We start from the raw sequence: 19,706 nt of genomic DNA on the forward strand, positions 1-19,706 counted from the left end.
ATAGTGCCTAAATTTATGGACTACACTAGCAGCAGCTCTCAACCTTTCCAGACTACTGTACACCTTTCAGGAGTCTGATTTGTACCCCAAAGTTTTACCACACTTTAAAATGACTTCCTTACATAATCAGACAAAAAAAAATTAAAAAAGCGTCACAGCACACGATTACTGAAAAATTGCTTACTTTCTCATTTTTACCACATAATTATAAAATAAATCAACTGGAATATAAATATTGTACTTACATTTCAGTGTATAGTCTATAGAGCAGTACAAACAAGTCATTGTCTCTATGAAATTTTAGTTTGTACTGACTTCCCTAGTGCGTTTTGTGTAGCCTGTTGTAAAACTAGGCAAATATCTAGATAAGCTGATGTACCCCCTGGAAGACCTCTGCATTACCCCAGGAGTACATGTACCCCTGGTTGAGAACCACTGGACTTGAGCAACCAAGTTTCACTTCTGGTGATACCATGAAGCGCCGAGTGGCCCTAGAATGCAGCATCTGTGACAGCTCTAAAGGCCTTGATGGACTCCGATTGGTCAACATAGGTTTACAGAGTCTAGGTAATCCTTTGTGCAGGTCTCTCCCCACACCCAAAGGAAAAGAGTGCTTTCCCCAAACAACTCAGTTCCAGCCAGTACCTTGCAGTGAGCACCTTTCCCTGGTCAGTGCGAGCCAACTCGAACAAAATCAGAACACAGCATGCATGCATCTTTCTGGCCAATAAAGCGTTAAGCCTCCTCCAGAGCACTTCCAAGCTGCTTTTAGCTTCCCACCAGGGTCTGCAAGGCAGCCAGTATGACATCATTTAGGTTGGAGGCTCTGCTAATATCCCAGCTCACATCCATTCCATAGCATTTCACAGCGTTATATCACTGCTGGCTGCCTGCCTGGAGAAAGCCTGCCAGTGGGGCAGGAGGAAAAGCCAATTTTTCCTCCATTGTTTATTCCTATCCTGCCTTTATTTTGGAGTCAACAGTTTATTACACTGGGATGTTAATCAGGTCGTGCAAAGCGATTTACTAGAGCCCAAGTGAATTTAAAACTCAGAGGGGAGATAAGCCAAGAGGTTTGGGTGGGTGAGGGCGCTGAAGGCTTTGCAATTAAGAGGATAGCAATATTTTTCCCTACTCCCCACTTCACTCATTTCGTTTAGGTCCTAGTCTTCCTAGAATATCTGTATAACTGAAGTTTACACATTCCATTTAATAGCAGGACAGTCCTACATGGCACCCCCTACCCCCAGCTCAACCAACAATTTGCAGAAAAAGCAAATTCTAAATATCTGTGGGAAACGCTGCTTCATCAGCTTCCCAGCAGGAAGATGGCTTTAGAGCTCTTCCCTTGTGAATATTTCCCCCTTTATGCCAAGGGTCCCATGTTGCTGACACATTCTCTTAGCTGAGAAATGCATGTTAATCTCTTCAGAACCTACCTTATACCCCTCCCATGGGCTATGCTCAGCATCTATCTATCTATACCAGCCCCTGCTGGCCCAGAAGACAAGAAAACCAGACCAGAAAGTAGGCATCCAGCTGTTCCCTTATGGTAATGAGGCCACTAAAGACCAGATTTTCAAAGGTATTTAGGCACCTAGTAGGATTTGCAAAACTCCAATTGAAATTAACGTCAGTTCAGAGTCTACACTGCTTAAGCACTTTTGAAAAATCCCACCAAGTGCCTAAACATCTTCGGGAAAAAAAAATCTCACCCTAAAGCCCACAGTTTAGGGCTAAACAGTGTTGGTGTGGCACCTTCCCCCAGTGCGCATCATCCAACTGGAAGAGCTTTTTGTAATGGAGGTGGCTGGTGCTGGAAAGGAGATGCAAGTTCTAGGTCCACAGAATTCACTGGCCCAGCTTCCACAAGGAGAAGCCTGAGTGGATTCATTCTCAGCCGCAGTGAAGTCACTAACAGCGCCATGCGAGAAACAGAAGAGAGGGAAGCGGACAACTCGATTCAGTGGAAAATGTTCGGTAGGGGCAGCCCTGCCCTGGCTTGTTGGGGTGTGGAAGTGGACAGAATTACTTAATAGGTCTTCTCCAGACCTAATTCTATGATCCTATGAAAACAGGATATCAAAACTAGCACCACCCCTTTTCCAATGGAAACAGAGGCTCCTCAAGGAGTGGTCTTACTGGGACTGCAACCAGCTCTCCCCTATTTCTCAGCATCCACCCAAAGTGCTCCAGCCCAGAGTGACAAGCACAGCTGGGCTAAGCAGCAAAAAGGAGGTGGGGGAAGTCCAAAGCTCAATTCCAACTTGCTCATTTCCTAGAGGGGTGGGGAGACTAGAGCAAACAGCGAGGAAGCCAGAAGGGGGCTGCAACACCACCACGTGCAATGGCCAGCAGCCAAGAGTAACAGTTCCAGTGATCTAAATATTTACAGGCTTTCCCAGGCCAACAGCAGGGTGTGCACAGGAGAGAGAAACTAGCTGATGCTGTGAAACCTGGGAACTGACAGTTCCTCTTTCTTAGAAAAGGATTCCTTATTCTTCCTCACTCCCAACCCAGTATCGCTAGAAAGCGCCAGCACCACCCTCCCATCCAGGCTGCTGTATACATCAGCGGTGTTAAACTTCAATTAAGTCTGAGGCTCAGGCACAAAAATCTAGCGTTGGCATAAGCAAGCAGGACTTTGAGAGTTGTGCCCTCTTACACCACAGCTTAATTGGACCCCAAGACCCATAAGAGAGCAAAGGAACTTCTAGGCTGCGCTCATGAGATCTGTCAAAACACCAGTCATGGCAAGGTCCCTGCCAGGAGGAGGAACAGATGGTGTGTGTGCACAGCATCATGCCCACCTCACACACTATATATGAATAAACAGAAGAGACCTCTAGGCTCAAGATGGTTCATGGCCTCAGATCCATTCTAGAGTAGAGGCAGCATAGACTGTCTTTTCAGATATACTACCCATTCCAAAGACAGGGGAGTAGGTCTTCCCTCCAGCTCCATATTGATTTTGCTGGGCTGCAAAGGGTTTAGAAGTCGCAATGGCAGCTACCATGGCACAATGGGACCTTGCTGAAATATAGAAGCAGAGGAGCATTGTATGTTGAAGTCACTCAGTCGCACAGCTGATGTGAGCCTTACAGAACAGAGCTCAGCCAGACCCTTGCCTAACTAATCCAACCTTTCACTTGCTCTCGCTCCTTTGTGTGCTGAATAATCCTTTACACAAAATGGAGCGAGACAGACATGAGATTCTGGTCCCTCTGACAATCACACCTATGACTTGGCTCCCCCAAACCTCCCGTGGAGCACAGAGTTAGGGGTACCAACTTCTTAAAAGTTACTGAACAAGACTGGTGAGAGGCCTATTGGGCCAACAGAAACCTCTGAGGCAGTATTTCCAGCTAACAGATATTTATGTATCTATCAAGCCTGCTCCAACTGATCAAAGAAGCGAGAGATGGAAAAAGACCTATTAGGTCATCTTGTGCATCCCGCTGACTAGTGCAGGATTGTCCCTACAGAGACACTCTCATATGACCTCATGCATATCACACACAATCCCTTCCACCCCTCTGTATTCCTCCAGGTGGAGCTCAAAATGAGAACATGACAGTGGAAAGTGGGACCAAAAAAAAAAAATTATATATATATATATATCAAGAAGGGAACTGCCAAAAATGACAAGTTACTAGAGAGATGCAAATGGCATTTGGCCAACCGTAACAGAGCTGTCAATGTACGCTGCCATTCAACTATCACGTTAGAAATGACTCTGGCAACTGGAGGGGAAACATGCTGGCAAGTTACAGTGAATCAAATGCCTTCCTCCAGCCCAGAGGGAGGTCCATCCCCCCTCAATGGGAGCATACAGCAAGGATGAGGAAAACCTTAGCTAAGTCTGCTGGAAATGGTACCCACCAGAAGTAGCATCACATAGTAACTGAGAACTTCCTCAGCAGACTTCAAATGCCACAGAATCATCAGAAAAGCAGGATGGATGTAACTATGAAAATCCCAAAGGAAAAAATCAGAAGCAGCCAAGCGATCTCAAAGTCCAGCACTGAGAATGGGGGGTGCGGGGGTTAGCATTTGATCAGGAATTCAGTTCAAATTTTATCTCTTCATGGCATGTTCAGCCCAGATTCCCACCCCACCCCCAGCCCCACGCTCAAAGAAATTAAACGCCCAGGGAGCACTGTCTGAAGCTGGGATTATTATTTTAGAGACAGCTGGAGCAGGATCTTTGCATCGCCAGAAACTACACATTTGATAATTAATATTCCTTGAACTCCTGAAGTGATTGAAGACCATAAAGCACTTTACAAACATTAAGTCTCACATATTGCCTGAGACATGCTTCCCCAATTTATAAATGGAGGCTAATGGAGACAGGCAGCTTAAGTGACTTGCTTAAGGTCATTCAATGAGTCAGTGACTAAACGAAGAATAGAGCCAAGGAATCTTGATTCCCAAAGTCCCTCCTCAAAACACCAAACTACACTCATTTATTGGGGTTACTACATATTACACTTGACTCTAGGAGTCTCTGCTGGAGTCTTCACCTAAGCCTGAAAAGGGGATATAAAGCACACACCCCAGTATTAGGCTAGATCCCTCAAGCATTGAGCCACAAGACAGAAGTCACAGTAGAACATACAGCACCAGTAACAAGAATTCTCCCTTAGAGGTACCTTTCTTAGACAGTGCCCAAGAGTCAGATGGCTACAGACATGGCTCCCTACAGGATTCAGGTGGAGTCCTGTTTTTCATAATGCCCACATCCCCAACTTGTAAAACTCACCTATGCCACAGTGGGCCAAAACATAGCCTTGGGGTAGCTGCATCTTAGGAAGTTCTAGTGTCCCTAAACTCATACTACAGGTCTCAGAGGGGAACAGGAGCAGGCCACTTGGATGGAGTCTTCACTATGTCCCTGTATAGAAATGCGGGATTAAGATCTGCTCTATGCATGCTGGGCGTGATCATCTGGCTCATGTCAAGATGCCCATGAGTTAACTGGGTGTCCCTCATCTATGCTCCCATTTGGGCACAATCCTTGGTTTCTTCAGAGGGAAGCAAAGATACTTCCTTCATCTTTTATTAGAGCCACACACAGTTACTAATGGAGAAGACACTTGTTGAGACTGACCCAGCAGAAATATGCAATCTACTCCATCTCTTATACTGTGCCCATCACGGAGACATCCCAGTGTCCAAGTGACTAGCACTCTATGCCAATGACTTGCAGCTGCATCTACAGGAGACAGTGATCACTACCTCACGTGTGCGTGCCAGAGTAATCCCATCAGCACCAGAAACCAGAGATCACTTGGCCCTGAGTACCACACACACGGTACCAGGGATCTCGCCTCACCACCCCCAAACTCCTACAGCCAGATCCAAATGCAAAGCACTGTTTCTTCCCTCGTCCGTTAGAGAGGTTTAGGGCAGCAATACATTTAGGGCTTATTTTCACTGCATTGTTAGCTAATGGTAGAACTCTAGTTTTGTCCCTAACCTGACTCCCATCCACACACAAAAATCTCTAGTTGGAGCTAGCTGGCCCATGGGGGGTTGAAGCTGGGGTGGTGCAGAGGCTGGGGCAAATAATGCAGTAGGGACGCAGCAGCTTGAGTTACAACTCATCAGCTGCTAATCCAATCACTAAGTAGCTCCAATGTAGTTTCTCAGTGTGGTTGCTCTCACAGTAGCTAGCTGGAGTGGAGTAACTTGAGTGCACTAACTTAAGCTACCCGCTGCAGTAAAGAAAAGCCCTTAGTAGAGATTTCTTGTGACTATGTCCTTCCTCACTCGTCAAAACTCTTCCAACATAGTGCTTCCATACTGTAATGAACAAACTGGACAGCGTGTAAGTAGGCTTTTGCCCTCTACTGCACAGAACCAGTGCTGCTCAGCTGTGAGTCATAGCCCTTATGCTGCTAATGGAGATTCTTCCTGAGTTCAAGTGGTAGGGGCCTGTGTGTTTCAAGCAGGGGGAAGAATGTTCTCTCCCTATGGCTGCTGTGAAATTCTGAGTGGCCATGCTCTGTATCGTGCTGCACACTCTGAAGTTACAGGTGGCCGCAGATTTGTCACAGTATAGTACTGGCCGCCGAATGAACAGAGTCCCTCCAAATTCATCCCATGCCATTCAAGAGGCATAGTAATCATTTACATCACAAAACAGGAAAATGCTATTGACACCTGGCATGCTTCTTGGGTTGGGCTCCTAGGAAGTTTGGTGCTACTGACCCTTCACCTGTAAGGGTGTCAGTGTCGGTCCACAGACACTCAACACGGTTACTAACACAAAGCCAGATATAACCACCTCCATCAGAGAGAAGCTGTCTGCAGAGTGATTTCAAATGGGTTTGAGCCTGTGTGGTCCTACGTCCAGAGAGACACTATGTACAATAAACCTCTCTGTGGAAAAATCCACATCTCTTTCTCCAGCAGATGGAAAAGGGATCAGCCCCTCCACCTCACCCCCACCCCAAACACAGGGAGACAATGCTACAGTCTTATCTCTGGGAATGTTGACTTGTTCTGCACTCCTAGAAAACAGTGGGGAGAAATAATCCAAAGGGGCTGGGGAACCAAACCAGCGGAGAGAACTAACCAAAACAGAGCAGGGGTTAAAAGATGAAGGAGCAGGAAAATTATAAGAGGAAAAGAAAGAGAAGGGAGGTGACTGGAAACAAAGAAAATTCTTGGCTGTGCGCTGCTTGCTTTTGGCCCCTGTCCACTGGTCTCTGAGCCCTTTTCCACAGCAGGAGTGCAGGGCTGTGGAGGGGAAAGTGGAGATCTCTCTAGCTTTCGTGCTGCAGGACAGTTGAGAAGCCCATCAGGTCCCTCTCTGGGCCAGCGTCAGGGCAGGAGAGGGGAGACAATCTGACAGCTCCATTTACTGGCATGCTTGGCTGGCTTTGGAAGCTTTGTTATTCCCTCACGCCTGCACAGCCTGTTTCACAAGCCAAGCAAGCGAGAAGCACAGACGTTCTGGTTCAGGCGGCAAAGACAGCACCGGTGCGGAGCGGGGGAAAGAGAGGAATACTTTCCAGCAACAACTGCAGGGCATCTTGATCCTCAATGTTCATGTTTAATTTAGACCTAGCTGGAGATAGGGAAGCAGCAGCGTCAATGCTGCAGGATAGTGGGGTAGGGAGCAGTCAGGAGACCATGGGATGAAGATGGGGCACAGCACAGTAAGAAGTAGGAGGAGACAGTGAGATGAAGATGGATAGAGTAGTACCACAGCATGCCAACAAGGGAAAGCAATCTAATTGCCCATTTGCCTCGGAGTCTGCTGGACTATATATCAAACACTTTTAAATTGCTTGGATTCACCCCTGTTCCAATGCCCTGTTAACTCCCAAGGCGTGCCAGATCTCCACATTTTGCTGCTTTATAAACCCGATGGGGCGAGGCATTGTCTGAGTGAAAGGAAAAGGAACAGCTGGTCTGAAAAGCATATGCATGCATACTCTGATCAGAGACCCTGCTTCCTGGGCTTCCCTCACCCTTTAGGCAAAGATTCCTCAGTCCCAAGACACATGCACTGGTTTGTTTGCTGTGAGTCACACAGAGGTCAAACATATGGGTTCTCTTGTTTCCCCATTTCCCAATGCTACATGGAACAGATGAAAGATAGAGCTCCCCTCTCAAAAGAAAGGCAGTGCAGGACCCTTGATTCAAAGATCTAATGTCCTTGTCTCTTTCAAATAAATTTTTTAACTGCAATTTAACATGAAAACTACTTACTAATTCTGTTTCTAGACCCAAGCGCAGAGCTTTCCTATTAACTTCCAAAGGGTATGTTTTTGACTGAGCTGGCTTGCTAAAAATAGCAACGTGGCAATGACAGCTCAAGCAGCAGCACAAACTAGCCACCCGAGTACAGATACCTGGGGAACTACGCCAATGCTGCTGCGGTTACACTGCTATATTTAGCGAGCTAGCTTGATCAAAGCTAGCGCAGGTATCCCTACATGTGCTGCAATTACATCTCCCAATTGCAGCGTATTCATACCCTGTGTAACCACAGGCAGAATTTGGTCCTTTACAGTTTTGTTGTGCTAGGGTATTTTAGGTAGTCAGTGTTAAGATATACAGACAGGGAAACAAAACTAGTAGTACTTTGAATTTCTATGGTGTCTTTCAGGACCCAAAAGCACTTCACAAACATTAATAGGCTTAATTAAGCCTCAGTCCCTAGGGGAAGGCAGGTAAGGACATGGAGAGATCCCTGCAGTGGGACATAGCAGCTATTTAACACCACACAACAGACTAGGACAGAAAGTAAAGATGGGTCCAAACCTCCGTGAACTTTGGGGGAAACCTGTGCTCCAATGCTTTCAAATGTTTTGCCTTGAGACCACTTCTAACAGGAAAAGAGCAGCATCACAGCCAATTGAAAAGAAATGTCGCATTTTGCAATGACGCCACAGCTGAAGGCAACACAGGAAGTTGCTAAAAGATCTTCTAGGAAGTTGTGATGGAACGGACCTTTGAATCACCCCTTGTCCTTGTCCTTCACCAGGATCAGCCTGCCTGCCAGCAGTAACCCCTTGAGTGAAGAAGTTTTTCCTAACATGGAGAATTGAACCCTCTGCTTTCCCAGTTTTTATTCTGTAATGAAAATCCGAGTTTCCTGTGTGTCCCTCCTGGATGGATTCCTTACCAATAAGTCACTGTTCAACCACATATTTCCCCAGACTAAGCATACCCACCTCCTTAAGTCTTTCCTCATAGGACATTCCAGCCATACCCCAAGTAAGTATGGTCATTCTCTAGAGGATTCTAAGACTTCCAATGCCCTTTTAAAGCTACGCAGCCAATATGGTTCAAAAATAATCCAACTATACATGGCGACTATGGATGCTATCCAACTGATCAAGTCTGAACCACAAATTCTTTATTTCAAAGCTCAAGAGGCACAAGTTCTCCAGACTGCCACTTCTATTTCTGCAGGTGGCATCTTCTGTTCAAGACATTTGAGCAGCCCATAAGTTTTGGTGGTTCTTTGGATCAGCAGTCCCTTGGTTCAAAGAAGTCATCATTTCTTCCTTAATGATTCTAGATTTGGCTTCAGATTAGTGTTATGCACATTTTATTTGGCAAATGAAGCCACTAGTAGCTGGTTCACTGTATAAGATAGAAGCTCTAGGACCGCCTTGCAGAAAAGATACCTACTGAATCTTTAGAGTCCAGGCTTTAGACCCAAACATAATTTACCTTAAAAATAATTTTTAATACAACATGGGAAAAAAAATCTTATGGATTCTAAACATCAAGGGCCAGACTTTCAGGCAAATTTGTGCATGTACTTTTTGAAAGTACATGGGTAACTACATATGCAAATCAGGTAGTTAGTTACAGACATCTGCATGGGCATTTACCCAGCTCGCAGCAGTAGTCATGGTAACTGCATTTGTGCATGCGCGCGCATGCAACTATAATTTGCAACTATACACTTAATCTGGACACTAGTTTTGTGGGATTCTTCCCGTGCACACACAACCCAAAATATCATTATGTTACAGCAAAATCTAAGGAAAACAACCCCCCCACACCATTTCTGTAGAATGCACGGAGTTTTGTTTTGTGCCCTGCAGAAACAGTTTACTATTTAAAACTATAACCTTAGAGGAGTTCTAACAGAATTGAGGAGAATGGGATTGTACAAATGAAAGAAGCAACGAGGTGATGACATACAGTTATTCACCCATATCACAAAACATGTTAACTGCAGCTGCATTCAAATGAAAATCTCTCTCTGTTTGCTTGACAGAAGAAAACTAGATTTGGCAGGGAAAGTTTACTTTTAGGCTTCTAGGAGGGTATTACAAACAACAGAACTATAAAAAGAAACTGGGCAATATCCTTTAAAGGAAAATTTAGTCTATTTCAACTAGTAAACTATAGATTTAAAAAAAAAAAAAAAACCACACACCACACCACTCATTTATCAGAACCCAGGACTTGGCAGAGCAGAGCAGAATGACAATCTGCCATTCTGCTGCTTGTAATGATTATTTTTAAACTGTGCTCTTGGACTTTGCCTCTTACGATTTGCAATGTAGCCTTAGGACACACTCACTGGCTATATCCCACAATGGCAGAGTCCTGGAACAGAGCTGGAGTCTCTTACAACACTGTTGGAATGGAAGTGTCACTGCAGGGTTACTGTCCTACTGCATGAATGAAAAGGAGTCACTTATTTAGAATTTGGACTAGAGAGCTGTAAAGTCCAGGCAATCCAGCCTGAGGAGTGAGACCAGCCCCTTCAGCTTGGAGACAAATTAACCTCAAGAATCTCTACAATTTTTTTGCTACTTCCCCTCCATTTCCAGACACAAAGGGGAAAGTATTAGGAATGCTCAGCCAACCGAATTAAATAAATTAAATTAAATTAAATAATGGAGATATCCCATCTCCTAGAACTGGAAGGGACCTTGAAAGGTCATCGAGTCCAGCCCCCTGCCTTCACTAGCAGGACCAAGTACTGATTTTGCCCCAGATCCCCAAGTGGCCCCCTCAAGGATTGAACTCACAACCCTGGGTTTAGCAGGCCAATGCTCAAACCACTGAGCTATCCCTCCCCCCTGGTCTGATTACACCTCTACCCAGATATAACGCGACCCGATATAACATGAATTCGGCTATAATGCAGTAAAGCAGTGCTCTGGGGGGAGGGGGGAGCTGCGCACTCCGGTGGATCAAAGCAAGTTCGATATAACGAGGTTTCACCTATAACATGGTAAGATTTTTTTGGCTCCCGAGCATAGCGTTACATCGAGGTAGAGGGGTATATATCAACACAAAGGGATGTTAAGAGAAGTTGCCATACCAGCACCACAGTACTGTTTTACAGCCGGCAAAGCAGGGCTCACATCCCTGGAGCAGGAAGTAAGGCTATGTCTACACTACAGGTTATGTTGGCATAACTTACGTTGAAAAAAAAACACACACACACACACACACACACACACCCCAAGCGACATCAGTTACACCAACGTAAGAGCTCATGTGCACAGCGGTCTGTCAGCGGGAGAACTTCTCCTCCTGACATAATCACCTCTGCGAATAGCAGAAGTTTTATTATGCCAATGGAAGAGCACTCTCCCATCAGCATAGAGTGTCTTCACCAGACATGCTGCAGCAACATAACTGTATCGGTACAGCTGCACTACTGCAGTGTTGTATGTATAGACAGGGCCTTAACCTTCCAACATTCCTCCCTTTCCCCATAGCCTCTCTGCTAGTGGAAACAGGGCTAGTTTGATAGAAGTGGGAGACCAATGTGCCTTGAGGAATCCCCAGCTCAGTAACACAGAAGAAGAAAAAGCCTCCCAGGATCCCAGGGTTTACCACAGAGAGGGGAGCAGGAAAGAAGAAGGAACCTCCCACAATCAGCTCTCGGGCCAAATCTTACTAGGCTTGCTCATGAGTGGGCCCATCAAGGGGCACAACACTTCACACATGCGTAATGCAAGCAGGATTGGACCTCTTCAGTTTTGCCCATTGACTGAGCCCTTTTGAGTACAGCTGGGCTCGTTCTGAATCATCTGCACTGCCCAGGTGCTTTCAAGCCTTGTCTAGACTAGGATTTAAAGGTGTGATGTCCACACAGATTAGCTAGTATGTCCGAATAGACTAATTAAAAGCCATGTTCACACATATGCTAAACTGGCAGAGTTAAAGCCTAGTGAAGTTCCTAGATTTTAGCATGTGTTAAAGCCTACACTTAACTATTCAAAAATGTTAGCTGACACCACACTTTTTAGCCTAGCCTATCCTCAGCCACTTGGGGAGGAAATTGAGAAGTGCCTGATATCACTCAACAATGATCTTTCCAACTCGGTGATGGCCTCTGAAGTGACTCATGAACGTTCCTCCTTAGCCAGAAAGGCAGCAGCGAGATGAGACGTGGGGTCAGGAGGGATTAGAGGTGGATGGAAATATAAAGGCTCCATAAGGGATGCTAAGCCCTTCTCCCTGGAAACTATTGTGTGTGTCACCTCTAACAGCAGAAGGTGGGTTGAAAAATTTTCAGGAGAGAGAACAGCTCTAGCATGTATGGTTAAGATAGTGGCAGAGGGATGTGTCACAAACACACTCACACACACACACACACACACACATTCCAGCAGGGCTGCATGGTATTATTTCACTCCCACTGACAAGACAACACAGACTCACTCTTCAAAAAGGGAGACACCTTCAAAACAGAAGGCACCATATTTCTGCCAAATGGGAAACAGAGCTGAGGATGTAGAAGCTTTTGTCTCTGGCTGCATGCACAGCATTGCACCTTCTACTGTGCTCAGATACCATGGTGATGGACAACTCATCGGAACCTGAAGAAAATAGGTCTTTCCAGACCTCAAAAGCTGGGGAGTAAGACCAGCTGAGTCCTTTCTTGACCCAACTTTACTGGGGGAATGAATATCTCAGAGTGGTCCGAGTGCAGGTAATACAACTGCCCCTTTGTCCAAGCTAAGTAAAGTCTTTGCTCTAAGTGGGGATATAAACTAAATGTTACGGGTCATTTACAGGTCCGGTCACAGCGCTGGGAATGGGGGAAAGAGTTCCTCCACACTCATTTATGATGCTAAGTGGCTGCCCTTAGGGGCCAGAAAAGAGCAGGTTTATGCTCAGAAATGAGATGCTTGGAAGCAAAGGTTTAGTATGTATACTTTGTGGTTGGCTCGGATTTGCCGTTTGCCAGCAGATACAGTCAAAAGCAAGATGACTCAGCTGCGTTCATCCCCTCTTCCTTTGCTGGAAAAAAAATAGGTTTTGATTCTATATAATTAACTGGCTTTGTGAATCTGCCTGGTTCCTATTGATCTCTTCAAACAGGGACAGCACTCTTCTCATTCACTCCAGCACCAACACAGCTCTGTGAGGCTCTGCTTTCCGGAAGATTCTAGCCACTTCCTAGGCTCTGATCCAGCTTTGAGCCCCCTTGGCTTTCACTATTTCTTAACTCCATCCGAGGAGAACTACTGCGGAGGAACAAGACAGGATGTTTGAGACTTGGGTTCAAAGAGGGGAACCTGGAAGCAATGAGTGGATGAGCCGCACACAGTCAATCACCAGTGACCGGTTAAAGAACACGCCTTCCAGCCACGTTCTCCTCACAAGCTAGAAAGTTTCAGGGCAGGATGTTCCATCACATTAAGGGTTTTATCCTCCAAACTGCACATGGAGAGTAGTGATGGGAATTTTCCATATCACAAAGCCAACCAGAATCCCACTAAAATGTCCCCATCTCCATTCCCACCCCCAATAACTCACAAAAGATTTTTCTCTGCTGGAAGACCGTGAATGTTACCAATGCTCCTGATTCCATCTGATCCCCAGGGACTTTCCCTTTGTGGATGTATACAGCAGGCAGCAAAATGACCTCTCTGGCTGATTAAAGAACAGAATGGAGGAGTTCCAAAAGGACCCCTGTCCAGTAATCCTTGGCTGGAAGGACTGGTGGCAATCACACAATAAGCCTGGAGGGGAAGCAGGGACTCAAAGATATGGAGAATTCCCAACCCCAGGTAAAGAGGCCTAGAAGAATGAGGAATTAGACACTCTTGCAGGTAGCCTCCCACACACTGACAAAAAACTGAGAAAAGTTCAATAGTTACCTAGTCTCCCAGTACAAAATACAGAAACCATAGGAAGCTAAGTTCACTCACATATACATTTTCCAGGAATGATGATGCATCATCTAAGTAAGATGAGCAAGCATGGTCAAGGCAAAGTAGAGGGGGAAAGAGATGCGAGTTTGGGGACTGGAGGAGGAAAAGCAAAGCAAAGTTTGGGTCTGCCTACTCAGGGGCAGGGGAAGAAAGCTTGGGTCTGCTTAGTTATAGTTATGTTACCAGACTTCTGGTTTTCCCTGGCTGTTTGCTCACTGCCACATGGTAGCTTTGCTAGCAAAGCATAGGCAAGAGTAACCCAGAGAGGTGCCTTTTTAAAAGGTAGCATTTCTTTAAGAACTCCGGGGTGTCACAGCTCAGTCATTATTAAAATGCACATTAGTGGAAGGAGAAAGTCACTCAAATTCTAGGTCATAGCCTAGACCATATAGGAGGTGCCTTATGTGGTGCAGAATGAACAATGTGTGCGTCACTGGACTGTCCCATGTTAAGGTTATGCCAAGGGGAGAAGCCAGCTTTAAATTTTGTTAGTTATATCATATTTCAAGGCTTTTTCATAAAGTGTCCACAAGGTATTGGGAGGTCCCTGGATCTGTAGTTTATAGGGCATGGGCAGCTCACAATGAATCCAGGACAGAACCCTCTAGCTTCACTTCACAGTCACACGTGGGCGGACACAGGCAGTGCAAACAGATTTAATTGAGCACCTTGATTGCTAACTAGAAAACAGGTCTGTCCCAGTTTCAAAACAAGAAGCTAGAGCACAGCAACTCAGAACTCTGCAACTGGTGGATTTTAAAAGCCATGTTACCAGCACCAGTCCATTTAGCCTGGCGAAAGGGCAGCCAGTTCCACTAGAAAACACACGATGTACTAATGGCAGTTTCTGGGGTTCTCTTACACCAGGGCTTGGCAACTTCTGGCACGCAGCATGCCAGGGTAAGCACCCTGGCGGGCCGGGCCAGTTTGTTTACCTGCCGTGTCCGTAGGTTCAGCCGAGTGCGGCTCCCACTGGCCGCGATTCGCCGCTCCAGGCCAACGGGGGCGGCAGGAAGCCACGGCCAGCACATTCCTCGACCCGCACTGCTTCCCGCAGCCCCCATTGGCCTGGGACAGCGAACCGCGGCCAGTGGGAGCCGCAATCAGCCGAACCTGCGGATGCGGCAGGTAAGCAAATTGGCCCGGCCCACCAGGGTGCTTACCCTGGCGAGCTGCGTGCCAGAGGTTGCCGACCCAGTCTTACAACAAGTCTGCCAGGTACCTTTCCAGCATTATCATCCTTTCATTATCAGAGGAACTGGGTTGCAAATCCCAAACACTGGGAATGCAAGTTCCCACCATTAACCATAGCTTTGTCTGCTAGGGGCATGCCTGGGGTTCTATTATATACTGTGCATTGTGTAGATTTCCCACACTAGATTGGACTAAATCCAGCAGCATCCCAGCTCCAGAAGTGGTTACGGCCAGAAACATCAGAGGAAGATGAAATGTCTCTTCCACAGCAATAATACATCATGTTGGGGAATTCATTCCCAATCATTAGTTAAGCGCAGACATGTACAACACTGTACAAGACACAAAGACAGAGATAATCCCTGTCCCCAAAGAGCTCCCAGTTTAGCAGGAACATACCGAAAATCGGCACTAAAGCAACTCCATGACAGATATTATCAACTGGGCATTATGAATGGAAGAAAATCTGATGAAGGAAGCAACAGGCCATGCAGACTGTGTAACAGACATATGGATCAGGACTCACGGCTGTTAAATGTGGAACAACCCCCCACATTCTATAACTACAACAAAATGGCTCCACAAAAGCAGTTCATATCTGCACCCTGCCAAATCCGGCATTGCAGACTCCCATTTCACAACCCACAAGGAGCTAGAAAACCACCGCCCTGTCTGCACCTCTGCTCCCATGTCATCCTACTGGCCTCATCACTCCTTGTTCTTCTCCTCGCTTTTTTGTGTGCTGCCCCTCACACTTGCAACAGCCACCAGCTTCATGCATGCCACCCGCCTTTCTCTTTTTCTAGCCTTTTCATGCAGACTACTTCAGCCACTTACATCCCCTGTGCATTATTAGCCATTGGCCTGGACACCCTACTGGAGCTGGATTACAAACTCCTTGGGCAAAGGGCTTATTTTGACTTGGTCTGTAGAGCATTTTGCACATTTGCAGAGCTAAATAAACAGTAACAACAGGCCTTTGCCACTAGGTAGGTGGAATATCCGAGAGGAGAGAGCAAGAGGTCCATTCATAGACATATCTTGCTTCAATGGTGATGACATAGGCAGGAGTCGGACTGCAAGTGCTCCCAATAGGCTTGCTCTCCAGGCAGAATCTGACAGCTCGGATGTTGCTGTGAGCTGGGCATGATACATCAAGACTAGGATTCAAACAGCCAGCAATGTATGCAGTGGGTATGGGACATGTGAATTCAAAAAGACTCCCTGCCTTTGTCCTTCTCGGGCTATAGAAATCCAACATGTATTTTTTAATGTTAGCTTCACATATGCACAGAGCAGTACAGCGGGCGTGCTGCCTCCCATGTAAAGCAGGACAAGTTAGGCCACAGCTGAGATAGGAGAATTGGCTGAACAGCCATCACTTTCCTTTAAGGGAATCAAAAAATCCGCTTGCTAGCCAGGGAGGCAGCTGCTCTCCAGACTTGCGCCAGCAACTATAATTTAAAACAAACTTTAAAAAACAACTACTACAATTCTGTACCAGGAGTCTCCGCCTCCCATGCAGGGTCAGTGCTTCGGGAACCAAGGAGTCAAACTTCTCCAGAGAGGAGGTCCCTGTGGTGTGAGCAATATGTAACCCTTCCCGTCCCAACCGAAGAAGGGCCAAAGGGAACACTGGCCCTACAACTAGTAGTGTGTGAAAGAAACACAGTGCCCTGCCTTTGTTTAGTTAAGACAACACAAATGGAGGGTGGGGGACCCTCATACACTCCACCAGCCCAGGAAGTAGCAGCTCCCTGACGAAGAATAAACTCTCTTCTAAGTGACTATAACTAGCAATAGTAAGAAATTATTGTAAATACAACGAACAGAATATTGCAATGAATCCCCTGTTAAGTTAACGTGGAAGGGGGAGGAAGAGGGTAGATAATTACACACAGTAAAACTTGAAAAAGCTACCCTGATCCTAAGACGATCCCCTTTGCTAGAGCAGCTATCACTGTAACCAGCATTTTCTTTCAGGACTTTACCGAGTCTCACAAGGAGAGGGTTGGCAGGCTCCCAGCTCAGCAGCACCAGGGAGGGCTAGTTTCGGTCTATTTGGAAATAGTTACAGAAGGTCAGAAACCTTAAAGTCCTCACACGCCTTTCCCAAAGGACCTGGGGATGGTTTTGGGACCGGGTGCTCCATCCCCAGATCTGGGGGGGACCGGGTGCTCCATCCCCAGATCTGGGGGGGACCGGGTGCTCCATCCCCAGATCTGGGGGGGCGGGGTTGGGGGGAGGGTTAGACACTCACATAGTGTTTGTTGGGGGTTCGCCTTTTCTGCACGTCCAGCACCTTCACCTCCAAGATACTCCTCCTGGGCATGGCTCTGTCCTTTGCAATCCGGCCCCCAAAAGCAAAGGGAAATGTACAAATAATCCTCCGGGCTACAAAGAAAAGAGGGGGAAGAGCAAGAGACCGGGGCTTGGTGCAGCACGGCTCTTGCCACACATACAGCTGCCAGGCCCTGAACTAGGGAGCAAGCACACAGAGGAAGGGGGGGGTGAAAAAAGAAATGCCCACGGCACGATCAGAGAGACACTGAGCTGGGACAGCAGAGCCTCTGCCACCTCTCCTCTCTTCCTCTCTCTCCCTCCCCCCCGTCCCCTCTCTCCAGAGTTTGCAGATGGAGGACTCCTTCTTCCAGCCCACCCCTGCCGGAGCAGCCTATCCCGCCCAGGCACGGGCAGTGAGTTATGTGCTCAGACCCAGCCCAGCTCCCGGGGCTCTTAAAGGGCTATGAGCACAACTAAGGCTCACACCGTGCCAGCTCGCAGCGCCGGGGTGAGGTGGGGGGACCGATACCTTGCCAGCTACAGGAAATACTGAGGACACACGAGTTTCTCCAACACCCCTGCCCCCTGGGCTGCTTTCCCCCGGGAGCTGACCGAGCCGCTCCGCATGGCACTGTCTCCTGCTGCTGCCTTTGCATGTCCCTCTGTCTCTTGCTCCAGCTAGGACTGGCTTTGGTGTCCTCCTCCTTGCCCCAGGGCGGCAGCCCCGCCAGCCACATTCTGGGGAGAAGCAGCACCAGAGCAGTGGTTTTCATTTGCAGACCCCTAGCAACATTCAAATGGCAGTGCGGACCCCTTTGGAAATCTTAGACACAATCTGTGCGGACCCCCAGGGGCCCACGGCTCACAGGTTGAAAACCACTATTCTATGGTAACCACAACCTTCCGGGGTCCCCCAAAACCTCTGCTCCAGAGGATAGGGGAAAGGTCTCTTGGAGACTGAACTCTGGTGGGGATATTCAAACTTTCTTTGCTCTGAATAGTAGATGCACCCCCTTCCCCCCATCATTTTAGCTACATCCGTCTCCTCATTTGGCCCCAGCTTCTTTTTAGGAAGGGACAAAGGGAGCTGTGCAGCACCAAAAGTTCACGAGCGAAATGCCTTCATCCCAAGGGAAAGGCAACTTCCCCTCCTCCTTCGGGAGCGCAAAGGAGGCTGCTGGGGAGACAAGCTGCGCTCCCCAGAGGAGAGAGCGAAAGGCGGCCTCCGAGCCGTGCGGTTCTTCCACAGGGAGCCTTTGTGCTCATCCTGCACAGCCGCGCTCACGGCGACCAGCTCGGCACTGCAAGCCCCAGCCCTGCTGCTGAATTACACTCTCCAGCAGCGCACGCGGCTGGAGGTGCGGATCCCAGGATGGCCCATAGAGGGCAGCGGCGAGGCGTAGCTGCTGCGACTGCTAGACCTGCCCGGGCGGCGGGGGTTGCACGGGCTTGATCTGCTCTGAAGCATTAGTGCAACCACCAGACCCGGTTTGTTTGTTTGGGGTGTTGCTTTTTCGGGCGGGGATAGGGACGGAAGAACAAGGCGCTGTCTCTACAGCTCATTCCTCCAGCCCTGAAAGTCAGGGCTGCCCAGAAGGGGGGGCAAGTGGGGCAATTTGCCCCAGGTACCACAGGGCCCCCCCACAAGAATATAGTATTCTGTAGTATTGCAACTTTTTTTATGGAAGGGGCCCCCAAAATTGTTTTGCCCCAGTCCCCCTGAATCCTCTGGGCAGCCCTGCTGAAAGTCCCCTATTTGCACACTGCCCTGCATTTATAGTGTATCTCTTTGCATCACTCTGGGGGTGGGGGGGGGCAGTGTCTTCCTCCACCCACGCCCCTCTGTGTCTCTGGACCCATATTGCCCACTAAACCCTCCAAATTTGCTTGTCAGGTCCCTACAAAAAAAAAAAAATCACAGGATTGGCTTTCAAAAAATAACCAGATTTTAAAAAAAACTTGCATGGGGGTATTTTTCATGCTTGCTGCTACTTGAGCCTTGAGGGGGGAGGGTCCTATTTTCTTTCTTTATAACCATGATAACTAGTAACATACTTTAAAAACAAAAGCTGAGATTCTCCCAGAATCTCCTGGAAGCTGGGGCTTTAAGGACAAATATGAGACTCACGTTAAAATCACGAGAGCTGACAAGGGTGCTGTCCCTTCCTTCCCTCTGTGCCCCCCGGTCCATACACTGCCCCGTTCATGCTCCATATGTTTGTCCCACCCAGGCTCTATTCCCCCAGCAATTTGTCATTCCCTCCCCCCTCCCCCCCCTGCTCAGCTCAGGACCTCTCCCATTGCTTCCCTCTGCCTGGGGGGTTGGCACAGTGGTGGTTGTATGCCCCACCCCTGCCAGCCAGCACCACCTCATGCACTTTGGGTGTGATCCGGAGCGCCTGTGTTGACAAATTGCAGCACCTCTCACTCCATAACATACACAGCACAATGAGGCAGGGGTGGATGGCAGGAGGAGGCAAAGAGTCTGCCAGTGTGATGACCCTTCAGGCAGGAGGTAGTTGGAGATGGGTTAGAGGTATGGGGAGCATTGGTTTCACGTTGCTT

The 19,706-nt window shown here is 47.6% G+C and overlaps 1 protein-coding gene across 1 annotated transcript in view; it reads right to left on the reverse strand.

Moving 5' to 3' along the window:
* The window catches only part of SH3PXD2B (SH3 and PX domains 2B), a gene marked incomplete in the record, with an annotated part of 116,974 nt that extends 98,763 nt beyond the window's left edge, over window positions 1–18,211 (reverse strand). Inside the window, 1 exon segment of the mRNA XM_034778963.1 lies at window positions 17,119–18,211. Within this exon segment, the coding sequence (XP_034634854.1) occupies window positions 17,119–17,190 (72 nt within the window).
* Between the last annotated feature and the right edge of the window lie 1,495 nt (window positions 18,212–19,706).

This window comes from Trachemys scripta, chromosome 8 (assembly GCF_013100865.1).
Source record: "Trachemys scripta elegans isolate TJP31775 chromosome 8, CAS_Tse_1.0, whole genome shotgun sequence".
Classification (NCBI taxonomy): Eukaryota; Metazoa; Chordata; order Testudines; family Emydidae; genus Trachemys; species Trachemys scripta.